Source organism: Chiloscyllium plagiosum, unplaced genomic scaffold (assembly GCF_037043375.1).
Source record: "Chiloscyllium plagiosum isolate Xiang-an unplaced genomic scaffold, Cpla_swu_hap1 HiC_scaffold_9, whole genome shotgun sequence".
NCBI lineage: Eukaryota > Metazoa > Chordata > Chondrichthyes > Orectolobiformes > Hemiscylliidae > Chiloscyllium > Chiloscyllium plagiosum.
Window position 1 is genome coordinate 67855640 of NW_028270147.1, and position 22062 is coordinate 67877701.

General features: G+C 38.4%; 1 protein-coding gene across 1 annotated transcript in view; it reads right to left on the bottom strand.

Moving 5' to 3' along the window:
• LOC148149159 (uncharacterized) overlaps positions 1-14632 on the bottom strand; it is a 29651-nt gene extending 15019 nt beyond the window's left edge. Inside the window, exons 1-2 of the mRNA XM_087990234.1 lie at positions 2960-14632; positions 457-571 (exon numbers count right to left, since the gene is read on the bottom strand). Of these exons, the coding sequence (XP_087846360.1) occupies positions 457-571; positions 2960-14632 (11788 nt within the window). The remainder of the gene's footprint in view (positions 1-456; positions 572-2959) is intronic.
• Positions 14633-22062: the final 7430 nt, after the last annotated feature.

Sequence of the window (22062 nt, forward strand, 5' to 3'; positions counted from 1 at the left end):
CTTGAAGTTCTTCATTCCTGGATCATTCCTATTAATCTTTTCTGCACGTCTCTAATACCTTCATGCCCTTCCGCTAGATGGTACCAGAACTAGATTAAACATTTCAATTTAGACTAAGATAATGTTTTATATATATTTATCATATCCTCTTTGAGCCTTTCTTTTATATACTTCATGTTCCTGTATCTTTTATTAACTGCTTTCTCAACTTGCCATGCCACCTTTAAAAATTTCTGCACTTCTATTCTCTGCTCTTGCAATATCTTTACAATTATACGATTCAATTTTTATCTTGGGTGCATTAAACATCACTGCTATTCTTTGAATCATAAGCTCAAGATTATATTTTTAAAGTATAGTATTACTTAATAATGAGCAATCACTAATCAGATTACTTTTTGATGTATGAATTTTCTTAACGTACAATGGAAGCAGCCACTAAATCATCCGTCTTACCTGCATATGATGGAGCTTTGGTAGTTGTTTGATTTCTGAATGCTTCTGATAACTTGGTCACCATTGTTACTTTACTATCATGTCTGCTTTGGGGCAAGTAAGCAGGAGTGGTCACCTATGAAATGAAATGCATTTTAGTGCTTAGAAGAGTGGCTTTAATATACGTCCTGCTGTGTAAATAAATTCTCATCATAGTCACCAGATGAGGCATTAAGTTATGGAGATCAGAGTATGTTACCCTTTGGAGCAATGTTATGTTGATAATGTTTTTAATTAGGCAGAATTTGATGATATTCTGCTAAGCATTGTCCTTTGAAACCTTTCCACAACTGACTAAGGCTATTCAGCTAATCCCAAGATGGTGATCACTGATAGTAACCTCCTTCCCCAGTCCTGAAAATATCTCAGGTGGTGGAAATGAGCACTCTTTATGAAAAGCACAATCCTTTTGTTGGGACTAAAACAAACTCTTTGTAACTCATCAATGGATTGGGCATGACACTACCAGCACTTCTTTTCCACCATTAGGAATTTGCAACATCTTACTGATTCCTCAAGTAGGTCCAGGTTGAAGAGAGAGAAGATGAGAGTGTTAGGCGGATACAAATTCTTTTGTCGGAAGTCAGCAGAGTTGATTTTTGTTTGTATTCTTTACTGGAAAGTCAAGTGTTCACTTTCAAAGAGGTGGAACATTTTCAACATCAGTACTTGTCTTACCCCTTTTGGGTTTGTGTTGGGAGCAGGAACAATCTGTTTTGAAGTAGAACAATTTTTTGAATGAGCTACTCCTACAGTAGATAAATGGAAAATGAATTAAATTCAACTTCACGGTGGACACCCTGGTTGCAAACTGAGATGGATATTTCACAGATGTCCAGGCTGACTTGTTGAAGATTGTAATAATTAAATATTAAGAACATAAGAATTAGGAATAGAAGTAACTTCACCATCCCTTGAGTCTGCTGTGACTTTCAATACTAAAGCTTGTCCCAAATCTGTTTTCATGACAATATCCCTCAATTTCCCAAGTGATCAACATCTGTTTTTCTCAGTGTTAAAAATAGTCAACCACAATCTTCTGGAGTAGAGATGTCCAAAGATTCACAACCTCCCTCATCTCAGTCCAACTCATCAGCACTTGATCCAGAGATTGTTCTCCAATGGCCTAGGGCTCCTAATTAGGAGAAACCATCTTTTTGTGTCTATACAGTCATATGCTTCGAGAACATTAACGTTTCAAGTCCAGTGACTCCTCATCAGAATACATTGGCCACTCTAATTGCTTGCAATGCTTGCAAGCTAACTTTGAGTCATGTTGAAAGCTAGAATTAAAAAAAAAGGACTCATCCCATTTCTGGTTCAAGACTGCTAGTTGTAAGACTCTTCCTTAAGCAGCCTAGAGATTGACCCATTGCTTAGAGGGGTAGACCCAAGACACAAACCACAGTGGGTTGAGTCCAGAACAGGCAGTTTATTATTCCCACGGCCATTCCTGAAGAATCTTGGCTCAGCGCCTCAAATGCAATCTAATGGGAAATTTACTGTAGCTTCTATCAAGTAAATGAGCATTTTTTAACTCATTTGAAGATGTTTCCATGTTTACAATGTGAAACTTGCCTGTTGACAGAAGTAACAATCTGACAAGCATTGCTTTGATGTTCCCCACCCGCCATAAAGTTGTTGTTCAGGCACAGGAAGCAGTTCAAAAAACAATAGCTTGTCATTTATTGTAAAGGAATTGGAATAAGAAGTAAAGAATACAGAAGTTTTGTTTCTTGACATTTAGAGGTATGTTGATATATTTGCAGAAGGAAAATAGAAGGTTAGTATGCAGGTATACAGGCAATTAGGAGAGCAAATAGCATATTAGTCTTTATTTCAAGGGAACTGGAATACAAAAGCAAGAAAGTTAGGCTATAATTATACAGGACATTGGTGAGACCATAGCTGGAATATAAATTGTAGTTTTGATTGCTATGTTTAAGAACAGATATAGCTGCTTTGGGTGCATTACAGCAAAGGGCTACCTGATTGGTTCATGAACATCAGCTATTACAAGCTTCATGTCTTTTCTTAAAAAAAAATTCAGCTTTTCTAATCTAACCTCCAAAATAAAATTCATCATTCCCTGCATTGTGGCCAACTGCCAGCTTAAAGTTCACACGACTTAACGTGTCCATATCTCTTCAGTCATTTTGTGACCTCACAATTTATACTATCTTACAACCTTGTAAAGTCAGTAAACTTAAATATATTAATTATTCTCTGTCTTCTCATCAAAATCATGAATATAGACTGTAAAAAGTTAAGGCTCCAGAACCGATCGTGTTACGTTTCACGAGTTACAGATTGCCCAATTGAAAACACCTGATTTATCCATTTCTCTGTGCTTGTCTGCTGAATACTCCTCTATCCATGCTAATGTATTACAGTAAACCCAACTGCATTTTGGAGAAAGATTTTTATTGAGAAGCTAGTGCTGTAATCTCTGGTTTTAACTTACATTAGAATCTTTTCCTGTGTATTTATCAAGATCAATCATCTTTTCTGTTTCAGTTTTCAAGTTTAAACCTATAGTGATAGATTTTTTAGTCTTAGTTGTTCCTTCAATGTCCAAGTTGGCAGGCTGAAAAGTTATGATTCCTTCCAAAACATTGATCTGTGTTGTACTTGTTTTGTTCAATGTTGGTGCTCTGGCAGGTTCTGCAGCTTCAGTGAACCGTATTATTCCATCTTTGACTATGCCTGTGTCTGACTTAATGGAGTGAGCATCTTGAAGAGTAGGTTGTGATTGTTCTTTGTCTTGTAAGCTGCTGAGATAGATAGTGCTTCTTGACAGGACAGTTGACTTTGTTGTTCCTTCTCTTTCCAAAGATGTAGAATTGAGGGAGCCTTCTTCAGGAGCAGCAGACCTTGATGTTCCGATTTTGCCTAAGTATGGGAGGATTATGACAGACTTCTCAGTAGGAATAGATTGTACTGTTACTGCATTATCTAAGTTGTCAGGTTGTACTGTAACAGTTCTATTTGGAACAAAGGACTCTGTAAAATTGAGGTGTACATTTGCAAATTCTTCAGGAGAAATGGTCTTTGTTTCCACATTGACCGAGGATTCAGATTTCAAAGTGCCATCCTCAACAATCGTGGGCTTTGTTGATCCTCCTATATTCAGATTTTCAGAAAATTCAGTAAAATCTTCAGAAACAATTAGCTTTGTTATTTTTTCTTGGTCTGGGTTTGGGAGTGTTGTTACAGCTTCTTCTCGAGTAATGGGTTGCTTTGTTGCTGTATTGCCCAACATATCAGGACCCAGAGTAATTCCTCCATTTGGAGAAAATGTCTGTGAAATCTCAAGAAATGTGGTTGCAGATTTTTCAGGAGCTGCAGTCTGCATTATTTTTTTGTCCTCTCCATCTGAATTCAAGGATGCAGTTCGTTCAGAAATAGTGGACTTGGTTGTTCCATCTTGCTCCACAGATTTAGATTCATTCATACCAACATCATTTGAAGTTGTCATGGTTGTTTCTTCTTTGTGTAATATTTTAGAGTCCGTATTGTTATATTTGTTTGATGTGTTGGAATGCATGGTATGTATTCCAGGGGTAGAGAGCTTTGTTGTTCCTTCTTTATTTAAGTTTGGAAGGATTGTTACACCTTCCTTGTGACTAATTAATTGTATTATTGCATCGTCCAAGTTACTAGGACTCAGAGACATTGCTCTGTTTGGAGCAAAGGTCTGTGAAATTGCAGGATGCACAGTAGCACATTTTTTAGGAACAGTGGTCTGTATTTCTTCTTTGCCTGCTTTATCTGAATCCATGATTATAGATCCTTCAGAAACCGTTGGCTTTGTTGTTCCTTCTTTATTGAAAGATTTTGACTCCATGGTACCACATTCGGGAAGAGAGACCTTTGTCAATTGTCTGTTGTCCAAGGTTTTGAAATCTGTGGTACTTTCTTCAGGCTTTGCTTCTTCATTGCCCAAGGATTCAGAGTTCAAGGCACCATCCTCAGCAGTAGTGGTCTTTGTAGTGCTTTCTTTATCCAAGACTTTAGATTCTGTGCTATAATGTTCTTCCAAAAGAGTGGGATTTGTCATTCCATCTTTGTGCGGCTGTTGGAGCATTGTTTGAGCTTTTTCGAAAGTATTGGGTTTTATTGTTGTTATTTTGTCCAAATTATCTAAACCCAGAGAAGTTGCTCTGATCAGAGCAAAAGACCGTGAAACTTCATGATGCATGGTTGCATGTTTTTCAGGAAAAGTAGTCTGCTTCTCCCCTTTATCGATGTCTAGTGAAGACATGGTTGCAGATCCTTCAGGCAAGGTGGGTTTTGTTGTTCCTTCTATGTCTTTATGTGGAAGAATTGTTGCAGCATCTTCAGGAACAATAAGCTGCATTGTTTCTGCATTGTCTAAGTTGACAGGATTAACAATAGCAGCTCTATTTGGAACAAAAGTCTGTGAAACTCCAGGATATTTGGCTGTAAATCCTAAAGAAGTAATGGTTTGTATTTCTTCATTATACAAAGATTCAGTGATCATGGTACTATCCTTAGCAAAAGAGGGCTTTGTTTTTCCTGCTTTATCAAAGAATTGAGAATCTGTGGTGTCATCTTCTTCAAGACCAATGGATTTTGTTGTCCATTTTTTCTCTAAAGGTTTCGAATTAATTGTAGCAGGGTCCATTGTCATTTTTGCTCTGTCCAAAATCTTCAAATCAGTTATATTATCATTGTGAACAATGGGTTTTGTATTGGCTTCTCTGAACAGTGTTTTAGAATCTGCTGGATCACTTTGAAGTATAGAAGGCTCTGTTGTTACTTCAAAGTCCATCATGCCATCTTCAGTAATAGGTAGATCTGTCATTCCTCCTTTTTGGAATGATTTGGAAACCATTATGCTATTTTCAAGGCCAAAGTCTTTTGTGGATCCTTCAGAGTTCAAGATTTTGGAATCGGCAGTAGTATCTTCATGAACAGTGCACTTTGTTTCTTCATTGTCCAAGGTTTCAGAGATCATGGTATCATACTCAATGACAACAGGTTTTGATACTTCTTCATTGTCTAGAACTGTACATTCTTTGTTATCACCTTCTTCTGGAATAGTAGGTTTTGCTATTCTATATTGAGCCACAGTGGCTGATTCAGTCGTGGCCCCAGAGGCCTTTGTTATTTCTCCTTTGTTCAAGCTTTTAGAGTCAATGTTGTTATCTTCTTCAGATGTGGAAGGTTTTGTTGTTCCTTCTTTGTCTGGTGATTTAGAATCCAGTATATCTTCTGCAGGAGTAAAGAGGTGTGTTGTTTCTTCAGTCAAGTTTGGTATGATTGGAGGCTCCACAGAAGTAATAAGACCATAAGATTTTATTGTTGCATTCTCCAAGTTACCAGAGCTCAGAAAAGTTGTTCTGATCAGAGCATAAGACGTTGAGGTTTCAAAGTAAGTGGTTAGATATTTTTTAGGAACTGAAGTTTGCATCTCTTTGTCTAAGTTATCTGATACAGTGGTTTCAGATCTTTCAGGAACTTTTGTTGTTCCCTCTTTGTGTGGGAAAATGGTTGCAGCATTTTCAGTTTGTATTATTCCTGCATTGTTTAAGTTGTCAGAATCTACAGTAACAGCTCTATTTGAATCCAACGACTGTTGAATTTCAGGATGTGTGGCTATGAATCGTCCAGAAGCAGTGGTGTGTATTTCCTTATTATCCAAGGATTCAGAGATCATGGTATCATGCTCAGGAACAGTGGACTTTGTTGGTCTGTCTTGATCTGAGAAAGAAGAATCTGTGGTACCATCCTCTTCTGGAACAGTGGATTTTGTTGTAACTTCTTTGTATAGTGATATTGATTTTGTTGTACCTTTATCAGGGGTAGATGGCTGTGTTGTTGCTTCTTTTCCCATTGAACCATCTTCAATAATGCCTGGCTTTGTAATTTCTTCTTTGTCCAATGATTTAGAATCCAACAAACTATATTCAGGATTGTAGGCCTTTGTTAATCCTTCATTGCCGAAGATTTTTGATGAGATGGTATCTTCTGTAACAGTGGTCTTTGCTCCTTCATGGTCCAAAATTTCAGAGTTAATAGTACCATCCTCAGCAGTAAGGGAGTTAATTGTCCCATCTCTGTCCAAGATGTTGGAATCTGTGAAATCATCTTCTAGTACAGTGTGTTTTGTTGACCTATCTTCATCCACAGATTTAGATTGAATTGTATCATTGTCAGTAACGGTGGATTTCATGGATTCCTCTTTGTCCAAGCTTTTAGGGTCAGTGTTGTTATTTTCAGGAATAGTGGGATTTGTTGTTGCTGTTTCTGCATTGTTTAAGTTGTCAGAATCTAAAGTAACAGCTCTATTTGGATCCAACAAATGTTGTATTTCAGGATGTATGGCTGGGAATTGTCCATAAGCAGTGGTGTGTATTTCCTCATTATCAAATGATTCTGAGATCTTTGTATTGTGCTGAGTAACAATGGGCTTTGTTGGTCTTTCTTTATCTGAAAAATAAGGATCTATGGTACCATCTTCTTGAACAGTGAATTTCATTGTCACTTCTTTGAATAATGATTTAGACTTAGTTGTACCTTCATCAGGAGTAGATAGCTGTGTTGTTGCTTTTTTCATCATTGAACCATCTTCAGTAACATGGGGCTTTGTAATTCCTTCTTTCTCCAATGACGTAAAGTCCATCAAACTGTAGTCTCGATCATAGGCCTTTGTCAATCCTTCATTGTCGGAGATCTTTGAATCAGAACTGGTATCCGCTGGAACACCAGGCTTTGTTTCTTCATTGTCCAAGGTCTCAGAGTTAGTAGTGCCATCTTCATCAGGAGGGGAATTTGTTGTCCCATCTTTGTCCAAGATGTTGGAATCTGTGGAATCATCATCTTGTACAGTATGTTTTGTTGTCCTATCTTTATCCAAAGATTTAGATTTAATCGTACCATCAGAAGTAATAATGGGTTTCGTTGTTGCTTCTTTGTCTGATGACTTAGAATCCAGTGTATCATCTTCAGGAGTAAAGAGGTTTGCTATTGCTGCTTTGGTTAATTTTGAAAGGATTGTTACAGGTTGCACAGAACTAATGGGTTGTATTGTTGTTGTGTTCTCCAACTTATCAGGGCCCAGTGATGTTGGAGCAACAGACTGTGAAACTTCAAAATTCATTGTTGCATGTTCTTCAGGAACTGAGGTCTGCATCTTTTCTCTATCTGAATTATCTGATAATGTGGTTTCAGATTCTTCAGGAACTTTTGATGTTCCCTTTTTGTGTGAGAACATTGTTGCAACATTTTCAGTTTGTATTGTTCCTGCATAGTTTAAGTTGTCAGGATCTACAGTAACAGCTGTATGTGGAGCCAATGACTGTGGAATTTTAGGATGTGTGGCTATGAATTGTACAGAAGCTGTGGTGTGTATTTCCTCATTATCCAAGGATTCAGAGATCATGGTACCATGCTCAGTAACAGTGGGCTTTGTTGGTCCTTCTTTATCTGAGAAATAAGAATCTGTTGGAACATCGTCTTCTGGAAATGTGAATTTTGTCGTAACCTCTTTGTATAGTGATTTAGTCTTCGTTGTACCTTCATCAGGGGTAGATGGCAGTGTTGTGGCTTCTTTCACCATTGAACCATCTTCAATAACATGTGGCTTAGTGATTCCTTCTTTCTCCAATGATGTAAAGTCCATTGAACTGTACTGCATTTCGTAGGCGTTTGTTAACCCTTCATTGTCGGAGATTTTTGAATCAGCGCTGGTATCCTCTGGAACAGCAAGCTTTGTTTCTTCATTGTCCAAGGTCTCAGAGTTAGTAGTACCATCTTCATCAGGAGGAGAGTTTGTTGTCCTGTCTCTGACCAAGACATTGGAATCGGTGGAATCATCATCATGTACAGGATGGTTTGTTGACCTATCGCCGTGTATAGATTTAGACTCAATCGTACCATCAGAAGGAATAATGGGTTTTGTGGTTACTTCTTTGTCTGATGGTTTCGAATCCAGCGTATCATCTTCAAGATTAAAGAGGTTTGCTGTTGCTTCTTTGGTTAATTTTGAAAGGATTGTTACAGGTTGCACAGAACTAATGGGTTGTATTGCTGTTGTGTTCTCCAAATTATCCGGGCCCAGTGATGGAGCAACAAACTGTGAAACTTCAAAATACATTGTGGCATGTTCTTCAGGAACTGAAGCCTGCATCTCCTTTTTGTCTGAGTTATCTGTTAATGTGGCTTCAGAAACTCCATGAACTTTTGTTGTTTTCTTTTTATCTTTGTGTGTGACTATTGTCACAGCATTTTCAGAAGCAATAGTTTGTATTGTTTCTGCATAGTTTAAGTTGTCAGGATCTACGGTAAAAGCACTATGTGGGGCCAATGACTGTGGAATTTCAGGATGTGTGGCTATGAATTGTCCAGAAGCTGTGGTGTGTATTTCCTCGTTTTCCAAGGATTCAGAGATCATGGTACCATCCTCAGTAACAGTGGGCTTTGTTGGTCCTCCTTTATCTGAGAAATAAGAATCTGTGGTACCGTCCTTTTCTGCAACAGTGTATTTTGTTGTAACCTCTTTGTATTGTGCTTTAGACTTTGTTGTACTTTCATCAGGGGTAGATGGCTGTGTTGTTGTTTTCATCATTGAGCCATTTTCAATAACATGTGGCTTTGTAATTCCTTCTTTCTCCAATGATATAAAGTCTGTCGAACTGAACTGCACATCGTAGGCCTTTGTTAATCCTTCATTGTCAGAGATTTTTGAATCAGCGCTGGTGTCCTCTGAAACAGCAGGCTTTGTTTCTTCATTGTCCAAGGTCTCAGAGTTAGTAGTACCATCTTCATCAGGAGGAGAGTTTGTTGTCCTGTCTCTGACCAAGACATTGGAATCGGTGGAATCATCATCATGTACAGGATGGTTTGTTGACCTATCGCCGTGTATAGATTTAGACTCAATCGTACCATCAGAAGGAATAATGGGTTTTGTGGTTACTTCTTTGTCTGATGGTTTCGAATCCAGCGTATCATCTTCAAGATTAAAGAGGTTTGCTGTTGCTTCTTTGGTTAATTTTGAAAGGATTGTTACAGGTTGCACAGAACTAATGGGTTGTATTGCTGTTGTGTTCTCCAAATTATCCGGGCCCAGTGATGGAGCAACAAACTGTGAAACTTCAAAATACATTGTGGCATGTTCTTCAGGAACTGAAGCCTGCATCTCCTCTTTGTCTGAGTTATCTGTTAATGTGGCTTCAGAAACTCCATGAACTTTTGTTGTTTTCTTTTTATCTTTGTGTGTGACTATTGTCACAGCATTTTCAGAAGCAATAGTTTGTATTGTTTCTGCATAGTTTAAGTTGTCAGGATCTACGGTAAAAGCACTATGTGGGGCCAATGACTGTGGAATTTCAGGATGTGTGGCTATGAATTGTCCAGAAGCTGTGGTGTGTATTTCCTCGTTTTCCAAGGATTCAGAGATCATGGTACCATTCTCAGTAACAGTGGGCTTTGTTGGTCCTCCTTTATCTGAGAAATAAGAATCTGTGGTACCGTCCTTTTCTGCAACAGTGTATTTTGTTGTAACCTCTTTGTATTGTGCTTTAGACTTTGTTGTACTTTCATCAGGGGTAGATGGCTGTGTTGTTGTTTTCATCATTGAGCCATCTTCAATAACATGTGGCTTTGTAATTCCTTCTTTCTCCAATGATATAAAGTCTGTCGAACTGAACTGCACATCGTAGGCCTTTGTTAATCCTTCATTGTCAGAGATTTTTGAATCAGCGCTGGTGTCCTCTGAAACAGCAGGCTTTGTTTCTTCATTGTCCAAGGTCTCAGAGTTAGTAGTACCATCTTCATCAGGAGGAGAGTTTGTTGTCCTGTCTCTGACCAAGACATTAGAATCGGTGGAATCATCATCTTGTACAGGGTGGTTTGTTGTCCTATCGCTGTGTATAGATTTAGATTCAATCGTACCATCAGAAGGAATAATGGGTTTTGTGGTTACTTCTTTGTCTGATGATTTCGAATCCAGCGTATCATCTTCAGGAGTAAAGAAGTTTGCTGTTGCTTCTTTGGTTAATTTTGAAAGGATTGTTACAGGTTGCACAGAACTAATGGGTTGTATTGTTGTTGTGTTCTCCAACTTATCAGGGCCCAGTGATGTTGGAGCAACAGACTGTGAAACTTCAAAATTCATTGTTGCATGTTCTTCAGGAACTGAGGTCTGCATCTTTTCTCTATCTGAATTATCTGATAATGTGGTTTCAGATTCTTCAGGAACTTTTGATGTTCCCTTTTTGTGTGAGAACATTGTTGCAACATTTTCAGTTTGTATTGTTCCTGCATAGTTTAAGTTGTCAGGATCTACAGTAACAGCTGTATGTGGGGCCAATGACTGTGGAATTTTAGGTTGTGTGGCTATGAATTGTACAGAAGCTGTGGTGTGTATTTCCTCATTATCCAAGGATTCAGAGATCATGGTACCATGCTCAGTAACAGTGGGCTTTGTTGGTCCTTCTTTATCTGAGAAATAAGAATCTGTTGGAACATCGTCTTCTGGAAATGTGAATTTTGTCGTAACCTCTTTGTATAGTGATTTAGTCTTCGTTGTACCTTCATCAGGGGTAGGTGGCAGTGTTGTGGCTTCTTTCACCATTGAACCATCTTCAATAACATGTGGCTTAGTGATTCCTTCTTTCTCCAATGATGTAAAGTCCATTGAACTGTACTGCACTTCATAGGCGTTTGTTAACCCTTCATTGTCGGAGATTTTTGAATCAGCGCTGGTATCCTCTGGAACAGCAGGCTTTGTTTCTTCATTGTCCAAGGTCTCAGAGTTAGTAGTACCATCTTCATCAGGAGGAGAGTTTGTTGTCCTGTCTCTGACCAAGACATTAGAATCGGTGGAATCATCATCTTGTACAGGGTGGTTTGTTGTCCTATCGCTGTGTATAGATTTAGATTCAATCGTACCATCAGAAGGAATAATGGGTTTTGTGGTTACTTCTTCGTCTGATGATTTCGAATCCAGCGTATCATCTTCAGGAGTAAAGAAGTTTGCTGTTGCTTCTTTGGTTAATTTTGAAAGGATTGTTACAGGTTGCACAGAACTAATGGGTTGTATTGTTGTTGTGTTCTCCAAATTATCAGGGCCCAGTGATGTTGGAGCAACAGACTGTGAAACTTCAAAATTCATTGTTGCATGTTCTTCAGGAACTGAGGTCTGCATCTTTTCTCTATCTGAATTATCTGATAATGTGGTTTCAGATTCTTCAGGAACTTTTGATGTTCCCTTTTTGTGTGAGAACATTGTTGCAACATTTTCAGTTTGTATTGTTCCTGCATAGTTTAAGTTGTCAGGATCTACAGTAACAGCTGTATGTGGAGCCAATGACTGTGGAATTTTAGGTTGTGTGGCTATGAATTGTACAGAAGCTGTGGTGTGTATTTCCTCATTATCCAAGGATTCAGAGATCATGGTACCATGCTCAGTAACAGTGGGCTTTGTTGGTCCTTCTTTATCTGAGAAATAAGAATCTGTTGGAACATCGTCTTCTGGAAATGTGAATTTTGTCGTAACCTCTTTGTATAGTGATTTAGTCTTCGTTGTACCTTCATCAGGGGTAGGTGGCAGTGTTGTGGCTTCTTTCACCATTGAACCATCTTCAATAACATGTGGCTTAGTGATTCCTTCTTTCTCCAATGATGTAAAGTCCATTGAACTGTACTGCACTTCATAGGCGTTTGTTAACCCTTCATTGTCGGAGATTTTTGAATCAGCGCTGGTATCCTCTGGAACAGCAGGCTTTGTTTCTTCATTGTCCAAGGTCTCAGAGTTAGTAGTACCATCTTCATCAGGAGGAGAGTTTGTTGTCCTGTCTCTGACCAAGACATTAGAATCGGTGGAATCATCATCTTGTACAGGGTGGTTTGTTGTCCTATCGCTGTGTATAGATTTAGATTCAATCGTACCATCAGAAGGAATAATGGGTTTTGTGGTTACTTCTTCGTCTGATGATTTCGAATCCAGCGTATCATCTTCAGGAGTAAAGAAGTTTGCTGTTGCTTCTTTGGTTAATTTTGAAAGGATTGTTACAGGTTGCACAGAACTAATGGGTTGTATTGTTGTTGTGTTCTCCAAATTATCAGGGCCCAGTGATGTTGGAGCAACAGACTGTGAAACTTCAAAATTCATTGTTGCATGTTCTTCAGGAACTGAGGTCTGCATCTTTTCTCTATCTGAATTATCTGATAATGTGGTTTCAGATTCTTCAGGAACTTTTGATGTTCCCTTTTTGTGTGAGAACATTGTTGCAACATTTTCAGTTTGTATTGTTCCTGCATAGTTTAAGTTGTCAGGATCTACAGTAACAGCTGTATGTGGAGCCAATGACTGTGGAATTTTAGGTTGTGTGGCTATGAATTGTACAGAAGCTGTGGTGTGTATTTCCTCGTTTTCCAAGGATTCAGAGATCATGGTACCATGCTCAGTAACAGTGGGCTTTGTTGGTCCTTCTTTATCTGAGAAATAAGAATCTGTTGGAACATCGTCTTCTGGAAATGTGAATTTTGTCGTAACCTCTTTGTATAGTGATTTAGTCTTCGTTGTACCTTCATCAGGGGTAGATGGCAGTGTTGTGGCTTCTTTCACCATTGAACCATCTTCAATAACATGTGGCTTAGTGATTCCTTCTTTCTCCAATGATTTTGAGTCCATTGAACTGTAATCAGGGTCATAGGCCTTTGTCAATCCTTCATTATCCAAACTCTCAAAGTGAATAGTGTCATCTTTATCAGTTGGAGAGTTTGTTATCCCATCTGTGTCAAAGACTTTGGAATTTGTGGAACTGACTTCTTTTGGTACAGTGTATTTTGTTGTCCTATCTTGCTCTACAAATTTTGATTCAATCATACTGTCTGTTTTAACAGTGGCCATTGTTAATTTTTCTTCATCCAAGCTTTTAGAGTCAGTGTTATTATCTACAGAAGAGGTAGGTTTTATTATTACTTCTTTGTCTGAAGATCTAGAATCCATAATATGCTCTTCAGATGAAGACAGCTTTGCTGTTTCTTCTTTGGGCAAGTTTGGAAGAATTGTTACAGATTCTTTGGAACTTATGGGTTTTACTGTTGTTGCATTCTCCAATTTAGCCAGAGCAGTTGCTCTGATTGGAGCAAGGGTCTCAGAAATTTCAGGGAATGTAGCTGTATGTTTTTCAGTAAAAGTGGTCTGTATTTCTTTTATGCCTACCTTATCTGAATCCATGCTTGAAGATCCTTCAGAAGTTGGTTTTGTTGTTCCTTCTTTGCCAAAAGGTTTTGAATCCATAGGAGCATGTTCAGGAACAGGGACTTTTGTCGATTCTTCACCATCTAAAATTTTGAACTCCATGGTACTTTCCTTAGGAACAATAGTTGTTTCTTCATGGTCCAAGGATTCAGAGTTCAAAGCACCATGTTCCGTAATAGTAAAAGTTGTTTTTGCTTCTTTATCGAAGACATTAGAATCTATGATATGCTCCTTTTCTGGAACATTGGACTTCGTCTTATTATCTTGGTCAAGGATTTTGGAATCTGTGGTATCTTCAGGCACAGTAGATTTTATTGTTCCCCCCTCCTCCATCTTTGGGAATGTTGTTTCAGCTTCTATAAGAGTATTGGATTTCAATGACGATGCACTTTCATCAGAAGGCTGTGTTTTTCTAACTTTGCTCAAGTCTAGGAGAATTGGTGCAGCTTCCTCTGGAGTAGGTTGTATTGTTGCTAAATTGTCTAATTTATGAGGATCCACAGAAGTAGCTGTGTTTGCAGCAAAGGACCATGTGATTTCAGGATGCATGGTTGTACGTCCTGCAGGAACAGTGGCCTCCATTTCTTCGCTGTCTGAGGATTCTGAGTTCAAGGCATTATCCTTTACTGTAGCCTTTACTGTTCCTTCTTTATCGAAGACTTTGGAAACTTCAGCACCATCATCGGTCACTGGGTGCTTTGTTGTTCCTTTTTCCTTGTTTGGGAGCTCAGTTAAAACTTCCTCCGGAGGAATAGGAAGTAGTGTGGGTGCAATTTCCAAGTTTTCAGGCTCAAATATTGATGCTGTACTTAGAGATACTGTCTGTGCAATTTCAGTAAATGTGGTTTGATACTTTTCAGGAACAGTGGTAGGTATTTCTTCATCTGATTTATTCGAATCCATGGTTCCAGATCCTTCTGGAGCAAGTTGTTTTGTTGTTCCTTCTCTGTTTAGGTATGGAGTGATAACTGTAATATCTTCAGGAGGAATGAGTTGTATTTTTGTTGCATTGTCAGAATGCACATGAATAGCTCTATTTGAATCAAAGAATTGTGTAGTTTTATGAAATATGGTTACCGATCCTTCAGAAGTCATGTCCTTTGTACTTCCATTGTCCAAGGGTTCAAAGGTCATAGTATCATCCTCAGCAATTGTTGATTTTGTTGTTACTTCTATATGCAAGAGTTTAGAATCTATGCTACTATCTTCAGGGACTGCAGCCTTTGTCATTCCCTCTTTCTCCACAGGCTGAGAACCCTTGGTACCATCTTCATCAACTGGGGACATTGTCACTTTTTCTTTGGAAAACATTTTAGAATCTTTAATCTTAACTTCAGTAACAGTGGGTTGTGCTATTGTTACTTCATTCAATGATTTAGAATCCATGATGTCCTCCTCCGGTGTAAAGGGTTTTGTTGTTCCTTCTTTATCCAAGATTTTAAAACCTGATGTTTTACCTTCAGGAACAGTGGACCTTGTTCCTTCTTTATCCAACTTTGGAATGTTTGTTGCAACTTCTTCAGCCATAGGTTTTATTGTTTCTCCATCTTCCGAGTTGTCAGGATTCACAGTGATACTTCTATTCGGAGCAAAGGACTGCACAAGTTCAGAATACATAGTTACAAAGATGCTAGGAATTGTGGTCCAGGCTGTATCTTTGTTTGCGACATCAGGATCTATGTCTGGAGTGGATGCAGTCCTGCCTGCCTTGTTCAAGTTTGGGAGCATTGTTTCAACTTCTTCAGGAGTAAGGGATTTTACTGTTGCTGCATTATCTGAGTTGTCAGGATCCATAGTAATAACATTGCTTGGAGCAAAGGATTGAGAGATTTTAGGAATGGCAGGTACTGTGCCTTCTTTGTTTAAACTGTTTGGGTTTGTCCTAACTGATTGATCATAGAAGGTAGCTTGTGGAGGTCTATCTTTTACTCTGCTAGAAATCAGTTTTTTTGCAACAGTAGATTTTTCACTGGTGTCTGTTTTTAAATTTGGATCCATGGTACTTGATACTTCAGTCACGACAGTGTTTTCCTCCATAATATTTTCCAGAAGTCTGAAATTGGTAGGATTCATGATGGTAGATCCTTTACTTAGATTTATAATTTCATTTCCTGAAGAAGAAAGATGTGACAAGTCAGGAAAAAGTGAAAATTCACTACTCTAATCATACCATTATATTTTCTTGCAATAATTTCATCTGCACCACCTACAGAAACACTTGACAATTGACATATATTGTATTTTGATTCTGGACAAAATGTTCAGATATAACATTGATTGCCTTTGGTCTGCCTGTTCATAATCTTTTCTGACTTTTCTAATAAACTTTCTCATTTCTCAGGAATTTTCTAATCTGGTCTCTTACAAAGTGACCCTTTCACAAACAGGCAACTATTTTCCATTCATAGCTTGTGTTTTTTTTTCTGGTCCATGTTTAATCATTACGTGTTATCCCCATTTCCTTCCTTCATCTCAACATTCTTTGTTAATACAACATTATAAATCATTCCTCCTCTTTTAGTGCTTCATAGAGGTGGGTCTCAACAATTCAGGAAGAAGTTTATGATAAATAAATGCAATTATCTGCCCAGGATATTAGTCCTCTTCATTAGCCGGTACGGTGGCTCAGTGGTTAGCACTGCTGCCTCACAGCGCCAGGGACCCAGGTTCAATTTCGGCCTCCGGTGACTGTCTGTGTGGAGTTTGCATGTTCTTCCAGTGTCTGTGTGAGTTTCCTCTGGGTGCTCCATTTCCTCCCACAATCCAAAGATGTGCAGGTTAGGTGAATTGGCCATGCTAAATTGCCCATAGTGTTAGGTGCATTAGTCAGAGGGAAATGGGTCTGGATGGGTTACTCTTCAGAGAGTCGGTGTGGACTTGTTGGGCCAAAGGGCCTGTTTCCACACTGTAGGGAATCTAATCTAATATAATCTAAAATATTTGCTTTGGAAGTTAGAGTCTGAACAAAATGAAAATGTTATTATGTGTTACTTACAATGAAACAGTCCAATACAGTTTATCCCCTTGACTAAGAAATATATAATTAATCTAAAGATTTCTTGAAACATTTTGAACGTGTTCATCTGTTTTAATTGTTTTCACATTGCTGTTGAGGACAGCATTAATTGCACTTGAAAACCACTGTGTGGCTGGGTATGGGGCATGTAGACCCATAGCACTGTTTGGTAGGAACTTTGAGGATTCTCATCCAGTAGCAGTGAAGGAACTTTTATATCATTCCAAGTCAGAATGGTACACGCTTGAAGAGGAACGTTCAGGTGATGTTTCCATGCATCGACTGCCTTGGTCTGCTAGATAATGGATATCATATTATTCTATTTAATTTACATATCTATAAAACAAACATTAACATTGAGAAAATTGCAGTATATCGACATGTCAAAGTTGCTTGTGTTTTGCTTTCAGTATGGCTTCGTACCTGACTTTGTAGGTTCATGCATGCTTTTTATTTCTTTGTCCAAATAGCTGGCAGAGTCTTGTTCAATCATAATATTGCTGATAAGTTCCGGTCTTTTTGTGGTTAATGGTTTCCGAGTGAATACTGAAGTTGATCGGGTGGTTGGCATGAACGTTGTTGGATCTTTCCGTGGATCTGTGTTTGTGAACAATGTTATTGAGTGAAGCTTCACATCTTAGTCCTCAAATTTTATTTTGAAGGCTTTTTAAACAAATTACTGTCCAATATAAGAATAATAAAAGGAACGAATGATTTTTCAATTCCAAGTGATGTTTGATCCTAGCATGCCAATGTCAGTGTAAAATTGATTAAATTACTTCAAAGTAAGTAAATGCTGTTAAAACAGGAGCCAAGTTTTTGGAATCCAGTAGGAAACATTTGAATGCTCTAATGAGACTTTTTTGAATGCATTAGATACAGGAAGGGCCAGATGGCTGTTTTCATAACAATGTTTGCAAGACTACTCTGAAGTCGCTTGAAATTTATAGAATTAGGTTATTTGATAGAAGATAAATTAGTCCTTTCAATACTAACTGACTACCTGTTTTACAACAAAAAAAATTAAGACAAGTAAAAGCAAAATACTGCAAATGCTGGAGTCTGAAATAAAAACAAAGTGCAGGAGATACTCAAGAAGTCTGACAGATCATGTCACTCCTGTTAAGGATTAAGATAAAGTTGTATATAACTACATTAAAAAAAATTGCACAACACCAGGTTATAGTTCGACAGGTTTATTTGGAAGCACTAGCTCTTGCTGTGCTGCCTTGAAAGCTAGTGTTTCCAAATAAACCTGTTGGACTATAACCTGGAGTGGAGTTAACTTTGTCCACGCCAGTCCAACATCAGTACCTCCAAAATACAATTACTATACTCCACTCAATGAGCAAAAATTCTTTTCCTGAAAACCAGTGATTTTTTTTGCACTTCCTTGTATGCAGTTAAGAAAATAAAGAGTGAACTTTACAAGGATCACAACAAAACTTACTAGACTTTTCTTGTATATAGCTTTTTATAGATTTTACACTTTGTTACATATCCTTGTTATTGTTATCTCTGGCTGAAACATCTTGCCCATTTAGCACACAGTAAAAAAAAACAAATGAAGTATGCTAGCTACTAACCTTTACAATTTGCAATAAAATCAGAACAGCATTCATTAAACTCCATGCACTTGGAATCACACTGACATTTCCGACCACGCTCGTGCACTTCGTAACAACGTCCTGAACATGAGACATCTGTATAAAATCAAAACAGACTTTACAATGGCTTGTGAACGAAGTATATACCTGCAGGGTGATCAAATTCTAGAATTCCTTTTCAAATGGCATTGTGGGGTCTTCATGGATTGCTGTGGTTCAAGAAGGCAGCTCACATTCTAAAGGGCTACTAGGGATGGGTAATAAAATGCGCTGGACAGCCAGCGACGTGCACATCCTATTAATGAATTTTTGAAAAATTGTACTGTACAATATACTATTGATAAACACAGATCTCACTTTGCTGCAGCAATGATCTTTGCTGGAATAGTCTTGGAAATTGGTGAGTTCATAATTTCATTGAGTTGAGCCCACAATTCGAAGGCCACTGCTGATAATTGTGAATATCATTATTCCAATTAAGAATTGATCATGTGTAGTAATGAAATTATCTGATAATCTGCAACTCTTCTGACATTGTAGGCTTATGTAAATAATGGTTACTTGGCTGAAGATTGAAACTCAGAATGAGAATTTGGTGTGAGTCACTGTATATTGTAAAATGGAGGGTAAATTTGTTTGTAGAATTATTTATTTCAGATGTCAATTAAAGATGAATTAATTACAGCATTACTAAGACCATAACTGATCATCATTCTGCAGTTTATTAAAATGCTTGCATTTCGAGGGAAGAAAATGAGAAATTTAAGTTTAAAAATTCTATTCAATGTTTGAAGTCACCAAGTTTTAAGTCCTAGCAAAGATTTATCTTTATGAGCAAGCAAATGATTTGTCAATCTATTGGTAAATAGATCTTCCTGACAAATTAATAACTTTAAAAAAAACTGGATAGTGGCTCATATCTTATGTTTACCTGATGTACAGAGAGCTCTATAATCTTTACAGCATTCACCATAATGAAGGCAGTCAAAGTCACACTGGCACTTATCGCCTCGCTTGTACTCGTTACCACATCTTCCTCTACAGCTGTCTTCATTTTATCAATGTAAAACAAACAAAAGTTAACAAACATTCAGGTGCTAAATAGATTTTGGTGTAATCAAGACATCTCTGTTAGCAATTCTGACTTTTAATAGGTTTTACACTCATTATTTAACTAAGTTTCTGAAGTGCCAAGCATTGGAAGAAACTGTAACATTAGCATAATAAATAATAAGATGTTAGGTGAGCTCAGACTAAGATGGAAGACAAAATATCTAAATCATTACATGTGTATGAATGTAAGGATTGAGTTCATGTTGGTGAGCTCCAAGCACAGACAGCCATGTGGGAATAAAGTGCAGTATTCATAGTGGGGACCTGACTCAAATAAAAGACAGGACAGGGTGTTAAATATTCTTACATAGAGGTTTTGAGGAAAGAAAAGAGAGAAGAAACAATTTTGATCAAGGAGAAGACTGCAGTGCTGAAGAGAGAGTGACAATATCCTTGAGGGATCTGAGAATGTATTTGATTAGGCCTGAGAAAAGAGTTGCCATCATATTACTTACTGGATGCAAGAGGCTATCAATTTCTGGGAATAATATGGAGAAACCAATTTGTACGCAGCTTAAAAAGGATTACAAAATTAAGGATGATTACAATGGAGAGCTTTAATTGTCCTTGTATAGTTTACAGAATTTCAAAGAAGAAGAATTCAATTTCTCTTCTTTGCTGAGTTCCCACTCTCTCACTGTCACTCTAACTTGGTCTGAAATAAAAAAAAACTTCGCAATAGTTTCCAAGTCAGTGGAAAATATAAACTAGGCGGGTAAAAGTTAGCAGCCAAATAGCTGTGAGACCGTCTCATGCTGTTGCCAAAGTGTATTTCACTTGTCACTATTAAAGTTGTGTCATAGAATAGTTGATGCATATCATTGGTATATTGCACAATTTGTCCTGTAAGTCTGAAAATGATTTCCGAAGATTTGTAAAATCCAAACCATTTACTCAAAAATAAAAAAACTTCTACCTCAACTCCTTTCTGTATTATCTCTACATCTCTTAACATCCAAACATATCATAGAATCCCAACACTGTGGAAACAGTTCACACAGTCATTGGACTTAAAATAATAACTCAGTTTGCGGATGCTGCCAGACCAGAGGTTCTTCAGCACTTCCTACTTTTAGTTCAAAACTTAATGGGCTTGACAGGGTAGTTTCCGAGGAAAGGTTTCCTCTGGTTGGAGAATCCAGCATGCAGCATCACTGCCTCAGAATAAGAGGCCAATCTTGCAAGACTGAGATGAGAAGACATGTTATTACTCAGAATTTTAAGTTATCAAAATTCTCTACTTCACAGGGTGGCAGATGCTCAGAAGTATGTATATTCATGATGGACCTCATTATATGGGTGTCACAGTGGTTAGCACTGCTGCCTCACAGCGCCAGAGACCCGGGTTCAATCCCTGCCTCGGGCGACTGACTATGTGGAGTTTGCACATTCTCCCTGTGTCTGCGTGGGTTTCCTCCGGGTGCTCCGGTTTCCTCCCACAGTCCAAAGATGTGCAGGTAAGGTGAATTGGCCATGCTAAATTGCCCGTAGTGTTAGGCAAGGGGTAAATGTAGGGGTATGGGTGGGTTGCGCTTCGGCGGGTCAGTGTGGACTTGTTGGGCCGAAGGGCCTGTTTCCACACTGTAATGTAATGTAATCTAATCTAACCAACCCACCCAGACCCATTCCTCTAACATATATTTACCCCTGACTAATGCAGCTGACCTACACATCCCTGAATGCTACGGGCAATTTAGCATGGCCAATTCACCTCACCTTCCCATCTTTGGGAGGAAACTAGAGCACCAGGAGGAAACTAGAGCACCAGGAAACCCACACAGACACTGGGAGAATGTGCAAACTCTACACAGGCAGTTGCCCGAGGCTGGAATGGAACCCGGGTCCCTGGTGCTATGAGGCAGTAGTGCTAACTACTGTGCCACCCATATAATGAGGTCCATCATGAATATACATGCTTCTGAGCATCTGCCACCCTGTGAAGTAGAGGATTTTGACAACTTAAAATTCTGAGTAATAACATGTCTTCTCATCTCAGTCTTGCAAGATTAGCCTCTTATTCTGAGGCAGTGATGCTGCATGCTGGATTCTTCAACCAGAGGAAACCTTTCCTCGGAAACTACCCTGTCAAGCCCATTAAGTTTTGAACTGAAAGTAGGAAGTGCTGGAGAACCTCTGGTCTGGCAACATCCACAAACGGAGTTATTATTTTAAGTCCAATGACTCTTCCTCAGAATTCCCTTAAGAATTTAATATATTTGAATTAAATGGCCTTTCATTCCTCTAGTCATTGGTCTAGTGTACTCAGTCTTTTCTCATCTTAGAAACCAACATAGTGAAATTTGCTGCACTTCCCTGAGGCCAAGTGTGCCTTTCTTCAGGTATGGAGAAGAAAGCTCAACGGCTACTCTGATCAATTCCCTCTGACTAATTGTAGTTAGACTTCCTTATTCTTCCTGATGAAGGGCTCTGGGCCGAAACATCAATTTTCCTGCTCCTCAGATGCTGCCTGACCTGCTGTTCTTTTCCAGCAACGCACTCCCAACTCTGATCTCCAGCATTTGCAGACCTCACTGTTTCCTTACTCATACTCTATTCCTTTTGTAACAAAACATACCCTTTGTCTTAATCGCTTGCTA